Here is an 18,532-nt window from a genome sequence, read left to right as displayed (position 1 = left end):
TAGGGAACTGATATGACTTCTCGTAGGAAACAACTGGGAGAAACCTATTAGGAAACTAATCCGAATATAATTCCAATTAAAATTCGGATCACATATTTAACATTCTCAATTTCAATAGTGTAGAATAAACGATAAATCATTTATCCATTTACTCTGTATCCTTAGTCTCCAAAAATGTGTTACTAAAATCTCAGTTCGGAAGATTTAATCCTACATTAAAATTTCTCGTCCCCGTACGGAATTTATTTATTCCGGACTTTAATCGTCTCAGCAAATATTATTTCCCTCGTCTTTTGTCCGTTCAAAAAATCTAGTATTCTGGATTTTGTTTATCCTGACAAATATTAATCGTTCGCCTTATCTAACATTTTATGAGACAAAAGTTGATCAGTTCTTGCTCTCTAAATTTCTTTCTACTCCTACAGTAAACCCATACATATGTATCATTAAGGTAGGGCATAGTGTCTTGCACCAAAAAGGCGTAGTATTCCTGCTTGTACATATGTATATCATACTAATCAGGCTTGGACTAAAAATATATTGGGAAAAGTCCGAATAAAACCATTAACTATGGGTAAGTTACGTAAGTATGAATTACCTCACTAAACCTAAAAACTTTGCGCTTTTTACCCTCAACTAATAATATTGGATGGAGAACCTCCTTAAACGGCATTGAGGCCGGTTTTAGCTTATATTAGTACGTGTGGCCGAACAGGTGGCTATCGAAAAAATAACCACAAATAACCACGTGTACTTATGTAAGCAAAAACAGGACTTAAACAGCTCGAGGGGCTCTCCATCCAGAATCGCCAGTTGAGAGTGAAAAATGTTGGTTTTTTTAGGGATGTATTTCATACTCACCCAATATTTTAAATGGAGTAATTAGTTAGCATCAAATTCGTGCTACTAGATTTGTAATCTCAAGTACTCTCATCGTACATTTCAACATATTTGATTTGGCGTTGCTTGAAAAATAATGGTCAAAGCTGATCAACTGCTGATCAAAACTGACAGGTATTCGTAACTGGAGAGTTGTATAGGACAGCCGAAACCGCTTATTAATGATTAAAAAGTAATTATCAGTAAAATATTTATATACGTGTTTTTATTTAAATATAAATATTGTAAAATAAACTATAATAAAAAATTAAAATTAACTCAGCATTGAGTTTTAAATTTTAGCTTTAGTAAGTATAAGCATAATAAAAAAGATGGAGGCTAGAATGTTCAGACCATGCATGCTTGACTAATAGAAGAACGAAAATACACGACAAGGTAGATCGACATGAATCATGACTAAACTAACATAAGACAACGAAAAATCCAATCGTGGAAAAATTGATGAAAAAAACATAACCGAGTTGGAATTCGAAAACCGAATGGAATCAATGAAAATTACCTGGACAACTAGACGCAGATATTTTATTTTAATAAACAACGAGAGATTAATGGTCAGTGCATAATTTCTTGCCGTGAGGTAAGCAAACCAGATTATGCATCAATCCTAATCGTCAAAATTTTGCAAAGATATAGCACTCAAGTTGCCTCCCATGTTGCTAGTCATACTTTCTAGTCATGTATGTTGCAATCAGACTTTGATCAATCAGATAATAATTGAATTGTTTCATCCAAATTTTATTCTCCTCGGTAGGTCCCTTTGCAAATATCCAATGAAATGATTCCACTTTTAACAGTAGAAAGCACTTGAAAATTAGTCATGACTGTGGTGGCATTTCAGCAAGACTAGACTACTAGAGAGAGACGGGAGTAGACTTTCAAGAGATATCAACCATTAATCATGAATGCGCCTCAAATACATTATTATTATTATTATTATTATTATTATTATTATTATTATTATTATTATTATTATTATTATTATTATTATTTTATAAGCATACCTGAAATATATAAATTATTAATATTCTCACAAGGAAAATACATATAGTCCTTGCAAGCACCATGTGAACCCAGCAAGGTACTCTCTTCGGTTTTTTATTTTACACCGTTGACTTTTATATCTACGTTTGACTATTTTTTAATTCTAAACGAATTCTATAAATATGTAAAATTATAAATTATGCTTAAATTATATTTAATGATAAATAATCATACTAAAATAATTAATAATTATGTAATTTTTATAAATAACAGGAATTGTTAAATATAGATTTGAATGTCAACGACGTCAAATAAAAGAAGGTGTAGTATAAAATTTGGTAAAAAAAAGTAGTACCTCTTGGTAAAAATCTCTCATTTTGAGGAGTTATATTGGAGATCTGTTGTACCCTTGAAGGTATAAAATAGCCAAGCTAATTTCTCAAGGATCATAATTTTTTCCCTTAAAATAGTGGTCAGACCTTCATTCCCTGATGTTCTACGAGGTTTTTATTCTTAATTAAATTCATATTCTTTGCCTATCTACATAGTCTGATAATTAGGGCATGTTCACTTTGTTGCCCAATACTAATTTATTAGCAAATTTATTGATAATTAGGGCATATTATTTGTAAACCTTATTATCTATTGGCAAAGCTAAGATTTGGCATTGCCAAAATTTTAGCAAGGTCAAGATATGTAGGCTATGTTTAGTTTCATACCTTGTCAATTTTTGGCATACTTTGGTAAGGTTATGATGGTAAGATTTAGTTTAGTTTGTTACTTACCAATATTTTGGCACCACCAATATTTGGAATGGTTGATTTTGGTAACAAAGCGAGCATGCCCTTAATTATAATAAATGATGATAGCATGTGTAAAGATGGGTTATTTAGCTTGGATCGATTTGATTAAAATCCACTTGTACTCCTTTGAACCAAAGGATTTTGAATTTTGTAGGGTTCCAATCCTATATGAATTTTTTATATGTAATCCTTTCAAACATAGGATCGAACTTTCTCAAATTCTATGAAATTCCTAAGGAATGGCATAATGTACGTAGCTTTCGGAGAAAAGTTAATGAGAGTTCCAACCTCTTGCAGAAAAAGATATTTGAATCTATCTCTCTTATCCAATTCCTATGTTTTTTTACGGTCTATTCGATCATTCCTATATTTTTTATTTTAAGGTTTGTGACCGTTGGTATCAAAATCTTGTGTTTTTTCTGTTTTCATTTTTCAATCGTGCGTTTCACGTGAGCAGCATGTCATCCTACCATGAACTCTTCCAATTGGCGTGACCTGTGAAATGAGGTATGGGCAATGCCATGTCACTGCCCTTGACTAGTTGAGGCAACCATCAACGGCCACTAATCAATCAATCTCAGGCGCAAGAACGGAAACTATTTCCGCTGATAGACTAGACCACGTGGATGATGGTGAGGACGCCTCATCTGCCTATAAATGTGATCCATCCCCAATCTATGCATGCCAGCTTAATTAGCTCATCTTCTTGGAGCAGAGTGTGATCTTGGAAGAACACCATGGCAACTGCAGGGGAAGTGATCAAGTGCAAAGGTCTGAATCTTGGTTTTTCATGCACCAATCTACACATGTTTTCAAAACTGTTCCAAGATGAGGGAAAAAAAAGACTCCAAATGACACTGATGTTTCTGCTCATCATCATAACATGGACACAATTTTAGGACACCAAAATACAGGAAAAAAAAAAGCACCCGGTATGTTCTTCAGAAATTTGGAGTCTGAAAGTGTTGTGACAGACAGTTTGGAACGGATGATGCAGCGGCGGTGGCGTGGGAGGCCGGGAAGCCGCTGTCGATCGAGGAGGTGGAGGTGGCGCCGCCGCAGGCCATGGAGGTGCGGCTCAAGATCCTCTACACCGCGCTCTGCCACACCGACGTCTACTTCTGGGAGGCCAAGGTACGAGCCAATCCATCACTCTTCTCTTCACTTCGGTGTCTAGACTCTGGACGCCAAGTACAAACTGTCTGTATTGCCACTTTGGTTGTGTGTGTGTGTCTGGATTATGCTGAATCTTGTGTCTGTCTGTTTGGATGTGAAGCAGAGCAGGGTGCAAGCACTCCATGTATACTCTTCTTTGTTGTTTTAGATGTTGCTGGTTTGTACGAGCTTGAATGCCTTTTGTTATTTCAACCGTTGATTCTTGGTTGAAGATTAGTCTGAAACTGATTTTTTTTTCTGCAGGGGCAAACTCCGGTGTTCCCTCGGATCTTCGGCCACGAAGCTGGAGGGTAAGAATTACTCGCTCCGATTTTTCATTTTTAACGTCGTTAACTTTTATATATAGACTTGATCCTTGTTTTTTTAAAACCTGTATGTAAATATATAAAGATATAAATCATGCTTAAATTAACTTTAATAATAAGAGTTTTACTTTCATCCTTTCTTTTGTTCCGCGAGGTATCAATATCGTGAGGTACTAAAATCCTCACTTGTGTTATCCATCTCACGATTAAATTGATACTAAAATCCCGACCGTTGGTGGTGATAGATCTAACGGTCACAATTGCATGGTACCAGCTTAGTCATAGATGGATACTACGAGTGAGATATTAGTACTGGTATCTCCCAGTACAAAAGAAAGGATGAGAGTAAATCTCTAATAATAAAATAAATCACAATAAAATAAATAATGATTATATTTTTTAAATCCAACAAATTATTAAATATACGTTCAAAATACAATACCATCAAACACTAAAAATCATAGGAAGTAGTACAAACCAAGAACACCCTCTGCAAAAACAATTAATCTGCAGTGGCACAAACAATTCCCTTCCTGACAAAGAGGCTTATAATTCACCAAACTCTACTGTGAAAAAAAAATTCATGCTTAAATTAGTTTGCACGTGTAACTAACTACAGGATCGTGGAGAGCGTGGGGGAGGGGGTGACGGAGGTGTCCCCCGGCGACCACGTGCTGCCGGTGTTCACCGGCGAGTGCAAGGACTGCCCGCACTGCCTGTCGGAGGAGAGCAACCTGTGCGACCTCCTCCGCATCAACACCGACCGCGGCGCCATGATCGCCGACGGCCGGCCGCGCTTCACTGCCAGGGGCGGGCAGCCGGTGTACCACTTCCTCGGCACCTCCACCTTCAGCGAGTACACCGTCGTCCATGTCGGCTGCGTCGCCAAGATCGACCCGGCGGCGCCGCTCGACAAGGTCTGCGTCCTCAGCTGCGGCATCTCCACCGGTATGGTCAAACTTGCTCCCTCCATTATCATTTTCTATTTGACACGGCTGATTTTTGCCGTTTATCTTATTTAAATTTTTTATAAATATATAAAATTATAGATCATTCTTACGAAGTTAAATCATAAAAAATAATTAATAATTATATATTCTTTTAAAAACAAGACAGATGGGCACACCTAGACTCAGATTTTCATATGCTTAGTTTAAAACGGAAAGGAAAGAAAAGAAAATGATAAACGTACGTAGTCTCGCTTTGGAAAGTACTTACGTAATATCCTATACTTAAAAAATTTAACGAATTTATTCTAATGTAAAACTGTTGGTCAAAATTTGAAGTTTTTGACATAATCTTTTCATAAACATCAAACAATTGCTATCGCATTCTCTGCTGAAATCATCGGCCCATCTTTCTCACTATTATTAAAATTTTCAAACTTAAATTTGGATCATAGTAGTTTATTTTTCAATCTTGGTTTTTAAATCATTGTTAACAACATGTATATAAAAGTTTTATACATAAATTATTTTTTTATTTATAAACATGTCATTTGGATTTGCCGTGAAAAACCAAACATTCATCCCCATGTTCGGCCGGCAGTAGCATTCATGGGATAACTGTTTGCAACGATTGGCAGGATTTGGAGCGACAGTAAACGTAGCGAAGCCACCAAAGGGATGCACCGTCGCCATATTCGGACTGGGTGCCGTTGGCCTTGCTGTAAGTGACTGCATCTGTACAGGCCATTTTATTTTCAGCATCTGAAAAAAAATAACAAGTCCTGACTTGCTGAATTGATCATGTACAGGCCATGGAAGGCGCGAGGATCTCAGGTGCATCAAGGATCATTGGCGTGGACTTGAACCCTGCCAAATTCGACCTAGGTTCTATTTTATTTCCCTATTATCCTCTGTTTGAAACACATAGAAATGGACTGAAAGATCATTGTTCATCGTCATGATTTCTCATAAAGATTCACTGATTTTCGTTGAGAAAGATATATAGAAACTCAAATTCAGATAACTTTTTTTTAAAAAAAAAGATATAGAGTGGAAAAAGCTTCAGTCTCAGAATGTCATATTGGGGTTTTTTTTTTCTCTGTATTTGCAGCTAAGAAGTTTGGGTGTACAGACTTTGTGAACCCAAAGGATTACGACAAGCCCGTGCAGCAGGTACCTGTACTCTTCATCACTTGCAAAATTTCAGGTCGAGGCAAAGTGCTGAAGTTGATGCGACATATGTTCGTCTAGGTGATCATCGAGATGACGAACGGCGGCGTGGACCGCAGCGTGGAGTGCACCGGCAACGCAGCCGCCATGATCTCCGCCTTCGAGTGCGTCCACGACGTACGTCGTCGCGTCCCAGCCATCTCGCACTTAGCTTCAGCTACTGTCATCTGATCTGATCTGAACGCTGCGCTGCAACGTCGTCGCCGTCGACGGCGACGACGGTGGTGGTGCAGGGGTGGGGCGTGGCCGTGCTGGTCGGCGTCGCCGGCAAGGAGGCGGTGTTCAGGACGCACCCGACCAACTTCCTCAACGAGAGGACGCTCAAGGGGACGTTCTTCGGCAACTACAAGCCACGCACTGACCTGCCCGGCGTCGTCGACATGTACATGAACAAGGTATATATATATCTCCATGATTGCAGCTCAAGATCTTACTGACTTATTTATCTAGCGGTTAATTGATCGATGGCTGAATGCTTGCACTAATCACATTGGACCGAGTAATTCTGTGCTTGATTGATCAGGAGCTGGAGCTGGAGAAGTTCATCACGCACAGCGTGCCATTCACCGAGATAAACACGGCTTTCGACCTGATGCTCAGTGGGGAGAGCCTCCGCTGCATCATCAGGATGGAGGACTAGCTGCCCACTCATTGTCACCTTCTCATTCTCGGTGGCAGCGACAGGATGTCTGTGTAAATTAACAGAGAAAATAAAGAGATTACTACCCTCCTGCTAGTACAAATAAGCCACAGTTTGCAGGCTTGCGATTTGAGGTTTGTTTCTGAAGAAGAATGGTGTTGTGCTGTTCTTGCAAGCCTGAGTTCCTAGACAAATTATTGCAGTGAAATTCTGCAAGATTAGGAGATAGGTATGAAATTATGCAGGTTCCACCACGATCTATAGCATTTGTCACCTTTCTGTGTTGTGCATGTGCAGTCTAATATTGTGGTATGCAATCTTCCAACCTATATTGTGGTATGTACTTACAGATTGTAATATTCAGCTAAATTTTCAGTAACCAAATGTTTAGTAGCAGGAAAGATTAACAGATAGAAGGTGACCCGTGTTGTGCCAGAGACTGAACGGTATCAAATTGGTAGCAAGTGAAGCATCTTTCCTGTATGTCAAAACGACAGGAAAGGAATCTGGTTAGCGCATGACAGGATGAAACCCTATCACTAATGTGCCCAAAGTAATCACATATAACAACAAATCCCATCCTCTGCACATGTAGCGGCCACAGCATTACACAGAACCCCCACTTTCAGAATCGAGAGATGCATGCATCTACTAGATCTATCATGGTAGCAAAGTGTGCAGAATCTTTGGGTTCTGTGTGCCATTATTGGTGAGTTATAGATAGCTAAGTTATCTAATATGTTCTTAATTTCTTGTAGCCAGATTGCAGGATGCAAATTGCAGAGACAGGCTGCCCCATAAGCCCATTATCATCAGCTTTCTAATTCTGAGTAACTGAGTATGATCAAGCACTTCTTATAGAAAGAAATGGTAACTTGTGCCAACCACGCTACTATGGTATATAAAAACAAATCTGGGCCCAGCGAAAAAAAAAAACAAATCTGTAAACAAAAGTTACTATAACTGAAGGTTTTTAGAAGGAATTTTTGTACTTAGAATGTTTGCAAGTGATCTGCTGAGGTCTGAAGAATTCCTGAACTTAGAACGGCCTCTCTTCATGGTTTAGATTTTCTTTCAATGAGATTAGTATGCATTGTCTGAAAAGTTTATCTGATGGAAAACTAATTAATACTGCTTAGTGGAGTAATTTGAGGATAAGGTTTGATGGATGTACTGTACTGTTACTTCTGATGAAGTTAAAAGGAGGCCTTTTGGAAAGTGAAGCCAACAATATATATTAGATCGCAAATTGCACCACTTGGCAAATAATATGCGTCGCTATCAGAGACCTTTCTAACTAGTGATTTTGGCTGCATGCTACCAGCAGACAGGTTACATCTTGCAAGCAGTATTAGTCACTAACTACTTGTCACTGTGACATTATAGTGGTCACTAGCCCACTACAAATAGCAGTTAGTGAGATTGTGTTAGTAAAAAAATGAAGTTTATTTACAAGGTAGTGAAAAGTAGGGAAATTAAAACTGGAAACAAGAAAACCAAGAGCATAAAAGATCTTTATAAGGTTCCATAGCAGTATATTTTTAGTAAAGTTGATAGCTGGTATCAGGGGCGGAACCTGACGTGGGACAGCTTGGGCTTAAGCTCCACGCCTAGCTAAAAATTGTATTCGAAATGTATTAAATTTTAGCTAGGATTTATCCAAATTTATACTCTATCATTTGAGCCATAAGTTTAGAAAACTCCTAGTTCCACCCTTTGCTGGTATCTAAATAATATCATTCTATTCTTAAATTACCATGACACATTTAGTGTCCTATGTGGTGCTGACGTGCATGTCACACGGACGATGATATGGCTTCGTCACTATTCTACACCGACTGGTAAATGGGGTCCACTTTTATTTTCTTTTCCTCCTCTTATTTTTCCTTTTTGTTATCTTCTCTATTTTTTTCTCTTCTTCCTCCACGGGCTGTCGAGGTCACCATGGTCACTGCCACGTGGTCACATGCTGCCATGCATAGTGTCAAAGAGAGGAAGGGAAGCTCAGAGATCGAACCAAGTGTTGCGACAAGAACTGGAGGGTGCATAGGGAAGGGGCAAGCTCAGTGCTGGGCTGGCGGCGATTAGAGGCAAGCATCATAGGAGGTGCATCGGGAAAGAAAAGAACCACATATCTTCCTACCTCCTTCTCTGGCGTATCCAAATCTAACGAGCTTGACCTATCCATAGGCAATAAGGTGTCGCGTTTGGAAGCGAAGGAGTCAACAAGAAAGTCGAGGCGGCCACTATTAGTGCTCAAGGTTGCTGGCTTTGCCCATGTCAGATCTGGATGCTAACCTCACTTCCGTCTTACCCATGATGAGCTCACCGACGGCTATCCCCTCCCTCTATCTACCTCCACTGCCTCCTTCTCTCGACCATACACTAGCCATCTAGGGCCATCGGTTGGAAGAGGGGTTCACTGGCTCAGGCTGCTCGAGGGGATGAAACCTCGACAGCAAAGGAGAGAGAGAGTGGACAGCAACCTCAATAGGAAAATAAAAGAAAAGAGAGTGAAGGAGAAGGGGAAAAAAGAAAAGTGGGTCTTATTTGTCAGTCGGTGTAGAATAGTGATAATGTCATGTCATCATCCATGTGGCATGTTATGTTAGTGGTCGTAGCAATTTGGAGCCAAAATAACACAAGCTAATTTTAAGATCTAAACCAATATCTTTAGAATATGGGGATCTTGATGACACATGAGGACAGACTAGTCGTGTGTTGTACTCTCTTTTTTTCTTCACTAGCTCTGAAGTTTTAGCTTTGATTTTCTTATAGTTGATATTTTGATTTGTGAATTCCATTCATCACATATGTCTAGAGAACATGCATGTTGACATTTGTAAATTGTAGCCCACACCTTTCTGGTATGTCTTTTACATATTATAATGCCACATACCCGCTTTCCCTCTTGCTAAGAAGTAAAACAGTTAGAAAGAGTCCAGTACTGTTTGTTAACATATCTACTAGAAATTTAAAAAAATGGTATAAATTACTCCAAGACCGATAATTTCAATGTCGGAAAATGTTTTTCCTTTTGTTTCGAACAGAAGATTTATCTTGCTTTTCTTGTGAAAGCAAATACCTAGTAGGTTATAAGTATGAAAGCGAAAAACTAAATAAAATAAACAGTCTAGACGACAGGGAGATACTCCATCTGTCCCTAAATATTTGACACCGTTGACTTTTTACACTTTTTTACCGTCATTTTATTCAATTTTTTTTGAAATATGTAAAGCTATACGTATGCATAAAAGTATTTTAACAATAAATAAAATGATATAAAAATAATTAATAATTATGTAAATTTTTTGAATTAGACAAATAGTCAAACGTATATAAAAATTCAACGGCGTAAAATATTATTTAGGGACAGAGCGAGTATTTTGCATTGGCAGATTAGAACAGAAAATTATTCTGCTTAAGTATAATATCAGATTCCACCTTTGAAACGGATGACCAATCTGCTGTATTCTGTTAAACCCATTTGGCCTGGGCATGCAGAATCCCCAATTTTTTTAATTCTTTCTTCTGTTAGAATCCACATCCATGCAAGCTCAATTGATTAAACTCTACTAAAATGCAAAGAACTCAAATCCAATTGCAACAGATGGGCGGCCAATGCAACTAACTGCTTACATTATTATTTGTGCAGTGGTGATCAGTGGGGAAGGGTCCAAATCCAGCCAGCTAATCTGCATTATTTTTCAGGTCAACTAATTAATCCTATGTCCAGCATGCATGTTACTACCAAGGGCAGGGCGCCATACGGTTTGCAGACGCTGCCACCAGGATTGCAGCTGCAAGCACAAGACAACCTTAATTTGCTAGCTACTGACCACTGTGTGTTAGTGTGCCTGCATTAAACTAATTGAACAAGTGATGTTGCTAATTAAGTATGGGTTTATGTGTAAGTAGTACCAGTAGCTCATGGTTAGGCTCCAAACTGTGGCTAAATTGGACGGTTTGGCACCTAAACCCATCAAACTGCATCAAGCCCCTCCCACATGCAAAAATTGCAGATGCAGCAGCTAGCACAGCGGCGGCGATAGACAGTGCTACCGTGTCTGGTATCCGGTTCCATAATATTTCCCGTTTTAAATATTTTTCGATAGCTATTTTCTATTACAACATGTATAAAAGTAGAGTAATTTTATGATTCTCGAGAAGAACCGAGAGGTGCCCAATTTTGAGTATAAAATTTAGTATCTTTTGGTACCTTATACTAGGATGTACCAAATTTTATATAATTTTTTTACCTCTCGGTACCTATTTAAGGACCGTAAAATTCCTATAAAAGTATTAGTAAGCATATGATCTTCTTTACATACATGTTAAGGTTAATATATATATAAAGATCCTTACATATTAACGCAGGATATGTTCTTTTAGCTAGGTTATTTATCGGTTTTACATGTATACTTTTTGAATTGTTAAATGGTGTATTTTTTTACAAAATTTTTCTATAAGTGCATTATCTCATCATTGTAGAGTAAAATAATAATTTTATATTAATTAATTTTATTATTTATACTATTCAGATAATCTTTTATCTTTTATTAGAGAAAGAACGCACGCTAAATATTATAAAAGTTACGAATGTTTAAGCATAGGGTATTCAAAAACCGGATAATTTAGAGCATCTTCAAAGGATGTCTAAAATTGATCTCTAAAACCCGATTTTAGGAATTGGACAAGAAAATATCTCCAACAGATTACCAAATACTTTCTTAATATTTACTCGTGCCTAAAATTATCTCAGTTGTATCCTAAATTTAGGGCAAAAATATGGGTTCCTAATACAAGTTATTCATTTTTAGATTTTTGTTAGAGTAGTATGTAATCTTTATGCCCAATAATTTTTAGATGTACCCAATACAAGTTTTTGGATAGCAAAATATTAGCACCCTCTTGAGGAATAATTAACTTTTTACCACTATTAGAAATGACACTAACATATTTACCGCTGGACCTACATATTATAGACACATGAGGACCCATGTGTCATAGACAACAGATGATAAATATGTTATGTGTCATTTATAAAAGTGACAGAAAGTTAAATCTCCCTCTCTCGAAGATGCTCCGTGGGGCTGAGATCCAAACTGCCACGTGTTGCTTCGTGATTGGCTGCCGCAAAGCGACAAGGGGTTGATACACGCATGGTGCTGCCGCTGTTGTTTTTCCTGCTCCGGCGGCGTCTCCGTGCTGGCGCTGCCCCGGTTTTTGACTCTTCGGAAGTCAACGCCTGCTGGCCACGTCAGCTCCGTTGACCGGGGTGCTACATTGACGCCTAAGGGCTATGGGGGGGGGGGGGGTCTCGGTGGGTGACGTGTCGGTCTAGCCAGCTACTGGTGCTTCCCTTCTGCAAGTGGGGGCTTGGAAGAGGAATATACGTAAGTAACTACTGCTTACTACTGAGCTAATTTAATTTGCGTCACTTTTGAAATTTCAGACAAATTAATATGAGATGAGAAGAACTGTACGTAAGAAGAGCATCCAGAATATGCGTGCTCTGAACGATCGGCCGAACCTGGATTATAATGGTAGATTGATGATTTGATGTTGAATTTGATCGTTATAGCAGGTTTTAAATACTGCTTGCTTCGTCTCTAGTATATCATATAGTCCAACGTCACTGAAGTTCGAGAGATCGTAAGTTTCCAACTTTGCTTAGTAGTTGGTTTTACGAATTTTAAATGATACTGGAACTGATTTACATCAGCTAGCCTCAGCGGTTGGATACACAGTCAATAAGTCCTCGGACTAAAAATAAAAAAGAAATTAGTATAAACCCTAACTTTATGTAATGAAATATAGATAGCCTTTGCTGTAAATAGTCCATATATAAGTCATAGATTAAGAAAATAAAAAGGTAATAATACAAACCTCAACTCTATGTAGTGAAATATAGAAGGTATATATAGTGTTTCTAAAATCACATTTATTATACGAAGTAATTTTGCACGTCATTTAAAATTGGATAAAAGATTCTCGGCTGCCTATTTCAAGAGTGTGCACAATTACGTACGTATATTATATTGTTTGTGCGATAGCATCATAAATCAATAATGCAATCAATTGAAATATATGACGATTTTTTAGTTGAAAACTATGTCATTACAACAAGGCCAAATTAACCAATCTAAAGCACTGGCCTTAAACAAAATCATTTTATAATGGATCAAAGCATGCCAAATTGACCAATATTTAGCTTTACATTCATGTAGTGCACGAGAAAAATTCAATTTATAAATATATGAAAACCCATGAATACTAAGAGATAGAAAATTGTTATTACTAATAAGTTGGTACAATATTCCTTGCAGGAAAAAATGCATTATGTTTTTCTCTAAATGTCTATAAGTCTATAGCATCATCTCTTTTCGCTTATACTCATGCTTATAATTATAAAATTGAATTTTTTAAATTTAAATTTAGAGTTGATTTTGGTGTTTTTCTCATCATAGCATATTTTTCAGTTTTTTTCGTTTAGATCAGTAACAACATGCATGTAATACTTTATTTACAAATTATGTCTTGTTTGTAAATATGTTTTCCTAAAAAAGACAACTAATGACCACCTATTAGTCCAAGGATCTTAATGTGGTCCGAATATTAGATCCTGCATGCAAAGATTTTACTTAGTTAAAAGTCTATAGTTGGACAGATATCATATGACCCATATATATCACGCTGATTACGGCTGATTTGACTGTTGATTGGACATCTATCCTAGTAGCACCTACCTAAAAATCTCACCGGAAATTCGGAGAATTACTATTGGAAGAAGAAACGAACGGCGGCATCCATCCTCCGGCCGGTCCTCCCTCTCTGCACGCGCCCTACCGCCGGAAACCGGAAAACCACCGTGCGCTTCAAAACCGGCGGAGGGAGACACAGCAGCCGACGCATTGCCTTCTTTCTCCCCAGCATAAAATATTCAGATGACGCCTCCTCCTCCTCCTCGTCTTCCCCCTCCCCCCACTTGCTGCTCACCAGGCGTACTTGAGCTTGCCCATGATCACTATATATACAGTCCTCCTCGCTTCTCCCCTCACCAGAATCCAACCAGCGAATTAAGTTGAGCTGCGAGTGATACACCTGAGCTTCTGATCTCTGAAGAGTGTGGTTTCTTGTTCTTGTAAAGAGGGGATCAATGGCGACCGTCGGGAAGGTGATCAAGTGCAAAGGTCCGTCCGTTCTTGATGCTTGCTTCTCCTTGGATCATCGGATTTTTGTGTCGTGGTGTTCTTGGAGCGGTTTGGTGTGTTTTGGGCGATCGAGGAGAAGGTGATTGATTCGATCGGTTTTGCAGCGGCGGTGGCGTGGGAGGCCGGGAAGCCGCTGTCGATCGAGGAGGTGGAGGTGGCGCCGCCGCAGGCCATGGAGGTCCGCGTCAAGATCCTCTACACCGCTCTCTGCCACACCGACGTCTACTTCTGGGAGGCCAAGGTAATTGTCATCCATTCGCTCGCAGCCGCTGCCATGGCTGATGATTCCGTCAAGCTGCAACAATGGCGGATGGATCAGTGGCTAACTTGGTGTGTGTGTTTTCTGCTTAATTTGATCTTTTCAGGGGCAAACCCCGGTTTTCCCGAGGATCCTAGGCCACGAAGCCGGAGGGTATGTGCCATCTCAAACAACTCTCACTCTCATCGTTTATTTATTCTTGGTAATTTTATCATCCGAAGTACTCGTAGGTATCAAAATTTACATCTAAAATTTTGTTACTATAGAGGGTAACCGAAGGGACTAAAACTTTTAACTATAAGAAAAATTAAAATATCGTACCTCCTAATACTTTTTTTATAATGATAAAAGTGTTCTTATTATCATCTTGTCAGCAAAATTTAAATTTGAATTTAGAGTTAATTTTTAAGTTATTTAATCGTAGTTTATTTTCAAATGATTCTAAAACCACTAATAACATATATACGCAAAGTTTTTCTCGTAAATTATTTTTAAGTGCTTTGTTTATTTTTTCGCGACCTAATGGATGTAGTTCAAAAGGTTTATCAACCGTAGTTCAAACTTCTTATGCGTCTATTGTTCAGTGATTCAGTCTGTTCTGTTCTTGTGTTCATCATTATTTTTTTTTGTTTTTAATGGATATTTGGTGTTTAGTGGAATTTAGTGTGTACCTGTAGGTCATAGGTTATTTAGTTTATGGGATCGGTTACTAACTATAGTTAGTGTGCACGTCCGAGAGTCATGATTCGTCAATGCCATTAGCATTACTTTTTTCACTAATGAAGTCTACCAAGTGTCCAAGTGTGCATTATTGTTTATCGATTAGGTATAGAAACCACGTATGAAGAATCAAAGATCAACGTCATTCATGACACGTGCAACCACAAATTGGATTCCTAGGATAATATATACTTTTCTGCATGTGCTCCTCTTTGCAGCTTTGCTTTATCCTTGTCTATTCTGATTTAATTTTGAGGTCCTTAAAAAAGAAAAAGTAATTTTACGGTCTTTGAGAAAGTATCAAGAAGTAGATACCAAATTTTGTAGTACCTACCTCTTGTTACCTATTTAAGACCTGTAAAATTGTAAAATTGCTAAAAAGAAAAGACACCCACTTTCATCCTATGAAGGAGTTTAATTTGATCGATTTCCTGATAACGACCATTTCAGCTTATTTTTTTCATCTTTCTAGTTCCATGAACGATAAGTGTACCCCAAATAATCAAACTTAAATGAACAAAAACAATGTTACTTCACTGCATTTTTTTGCATTTCCATTATTGATATTAACATTTGGATCAAGAGACAAAATTTGTCTTAACAAGTGAAACAAATTTCGCTGACAGGATTGTGGAGAGCGTGGGGGAGGGGGTGACGGAGCTGGCGCCGGGCGACCATGTCCTGCCGGTGTTCACCGGCGAGTGCAAGGAGTGCGCCCACTGCAAGTCGGAGGAGAGCAACATGTGCGACCTGCTGCGGATCAACGTCGACCGCGGCGTCATGATCGGCGACGGCCAGTCCCGCTTCACCATCGGCGGCAAGCCCATCTTCCACTTCGTCGGCACCTCCACCTTCAGCGAGTACACCGTCATCCATGTCGGCTGCCTCGCCAAGATCAACCCGGAGGCGCCTCTCGACAAGGTCTGCATCCTCAGCTGCGGCATCTCCACTGGTACGATCCATGGCGCTGAACTGCTGATGGTTCTTTTCTTCAGAAGGAAATCGAAAAAATGTAGTTTTTCTTGGATGTGTTTAGCTGATGGGATTTCACTGTTCTTGATTATTGCAGGTCTTGGTGCAACTGTGAATGTGGCGAAACCCAAAAAGGGCCAGACGGTGGCTATTTTCGGTCTTGGAGCTGTTGGCCTTGCTGTGAGTGACAGAACAAGAGATGCTTTTGCTCCATTTGATTTGCAGATTGGTGATACTTTTCGCTTATGTCTCAACTGATGGATTGCTTGTAAATGACATGGTTGCTTAGGCTATGGAAGGTGCCAGGCTGTCTGGAGCATCCAGGATCATTGGTGTGGACCTGAACCCTGCAAAATTCGAACAAGGTAGAATCTTCTGTGATCTTCAGTGAAAATAACATTTTTTTCCTACTCAAAAAAAAAAAAACATTTTTTGGTGTATGGCTCTGGATTGAGCACTGAACTCTGCTACTTGTTTCTCATCTTCAGCCAAGAAGTTTGGCTGCACTGACTTTGTGAACCCCAGGGACCACAAGAAGCCAGTGCAAGAGGTACAACACGTTGTCTCTCTCACTAATTTACTTACCACACAGTGACACAGAAAACACTGTTCATGGCATGGAGTATACTTATCATCAGTTGTGCAATGGTGTTCCAGGTGCTCATTGAGATGACCAACGGCGGGGTCGACCGAGCCGTCGAATGCACCGGCAACATCAACGCCATGATATCCTGCTTCGAATGCGTCCACGATGTATGTTCTTCATACAAACATGACAGCAAAATTTTTCTGGTATTATCACGGAGGAAAAAGACTAAAGACTGGTGCACTCTGAATTAATCTATCTAGGGATGGGGCGTTGCGGTGCTGGTCGGCGTGCCGACAAAGGAGGATGTGTTCAAGACCCACCCGATGAACTTCCTGAACGAGAAGACGCTCAAGGGAACCTTCTTCGGCAACTACAAGCCTCGCACCGACCTGCCAAATGTCGTCGAGATGTACATGAGGAAGGTAATTGATGCTAAACTTGCAGAGCATATATCCTCCAGATTTGCAAACCTGACTGAATAATGTAACATTGTTCAGAAGAAATCTTGAAGTCCCAACATATGATCAATGAGCCGTCACTGATTGATCAGTGCTCTGAACAATGTAGCATTGTTCAGAAGAAATCTTGAGTTCAAGATATGATCAATCAATGAGTCGTCACTGATTGATCACTGCTTGCTAACCTGTGGTGTTTGATTGTGTGATGAAGGAGCTGGAGCTGGAGAAGTTCATCACCCACAGGGTGCCGTTCTCGCAGATCAACACGGCGTTCGAGCTGATGCTCAAGGGGGAGAGCCTGCGGTGCATCATGAGCATGGAGGAGTAAGAGAGGTTGTGTTGAAATCTCTTGTCACTCTTGCTTGCAGATTCAGTGCATTAAAGAGACAGAAGAAGAAAAAGAAAGAACAAAAAAGAATGAGAAGTTTGTGGTTTTCCATGTAAGTTCAAATAATGGTCGTGAGACACGATTGTGTTGGGTCAGCTCCTCCTTGTATTCCTCCTTTGATGGCTTGGATGTTGTCGGCATTGTGGCTAGCAGATTTTCAGCAGTTTACCCTGTAATTACCGTTCTCATCAATCGTAATAAAACTACTAGCAGTGTGAAAGTACTGTTACTTGAACTGTACTGATTGGTGCAGTAAAACTAAACTAGCAACCGGTACCAAGGTCTCCAATGCAAACGTCAAACTCACAGGAATTAGATCGAAAATTCATGAGTTTGGCTTAAAGTTCATCTAACCTTAGTCGAAATTCATGAACCTCACGGATATTCTGCCCAGGGTTCCACTTACCGTCCCTCCCGTCCGTTCCATGGCACGGTGGATGACCGGTAACCGCGGTTACCGCGTATACTGTCAAAGCCGCGATAAAATTCTAAAAAATTTAAATTCAAAAATAGCGTTACCACGGTTTTGGGAATTAATTTTTAAAAAAATCTATAAAATATAAGAAAAATATGAAAATATTTTGTAGCTATATTTATGACATTCAAGACATGTTATATGGAAAAAGAAAGAAAATTTAGACATGATATTTTCTAAATTCTTGACATTACAACAAATATCAAATAATATTTCACAATACTAACCAGTAACGGAAAATTCATTTCGACTTTTGTATCACAACTTGACCAATTATTACGAGCAATATATATTACATATAAGTATGTACTAACATACACATATAGTTGTCCTTCATACGTATTTTCCCTATATCCATCAATGTATTTTAATATTGGGGCTATTGCAGGACTGACCCTATTTCCAAACCTAACTGCATATTTGACTCCATTTTTTATGCAAGGATAAAAATATCCATTAATGTCTCATTTAACAC

The 18,532-nt window shown here is 39.0% G+C and overlaps 2 protein-coding genes across 2 annotated transcripts; both read left to right on the top strand.

Annotated features, from left to right (window-relative positions):
* The first annotated feature begins 3,370 nt into the window (after positions 1 to 3,370).
* Positions 3,371 to 7,410, top strand: LOC102720369 (alcohol dehydrogenase 2-like). Its single transcript, XM_006662756.3, has 10 exons — positions 3,371 to 3,455; positions 3,682 to 3,818; positions 4,104 to 4,150; positions 4,785 to 5,113; positions 5,751 to 5,833; positions 5,922 to 5,997; positions 6,224 to 6,285; positions 6,364 to 6,459; positions 6,576 to 6,737; positions 6,866 to 7,410. The coding sequence occupies exons 1-10, from the start codon at positions 3,422 to 3,424 to the stop codon at positions 6,980 to 6,982; spliced, it is 1,143 nt and encodes a 380-aa protein (XP_006662819.2). The 5' UTR covers positions 3,371 to 3,421; the 3' UTR covers positions 6,983 to 7,410.
* Positions 7,411 to 14,084: 6,674 nt separating this feature from the next.
* On the top strand, positions 14,085 to 17,867 carry LOC102720087 (alcohol dehydrogenase 2). The gene is made up of 10 exons (XM_040528667.1): positions 14,085 to 14,175; positions 14,301 to 14,437; positions 14,562 to 14,608; positions 15,802 to 16,127; positions 16,245 to 16,327; positions 16,437 to 16,512; positions 16,636 to 16,697; positions 16,805 to 16,900; positions 16,997 to 17,158; positions 17,406 to 17,867. Exons 1-10 carry the CDS (start codon positions 14,142 to 14,144, stop codon positions 17,520 to 17,522), a joined length of 1,140 nt encoding a protein of 379 aa, XP_040384601.1. The 5' UTR covers positions 14,085 to 14,141; the 3' UTR covers positions 17,523 to 17,867.
* The last annotated feature ends 665 nt before the right edge of the window (positions 17,868 to 18,532 follow it).

Source organism: Oryza brachyantha, chromosome 11 (assembly GCF_000231095.2).
Source record: "Oryza brachyantha chromosome 11, ObraRS2, whole genome shotgun sequence".
In the NCBI taxonomy this organism is placed as follows: domain Eukaryota; kingdom Viridiplantae; phylum Streptophyta; class Magnoliopsida; order Poales; family Poaceae; genus Oryza; species Oryza brachyantha.
Note: the sequence above shows the minus strand (reverse complement) of the source record. Positions and strands in the feature narration are given on the sequence as shown.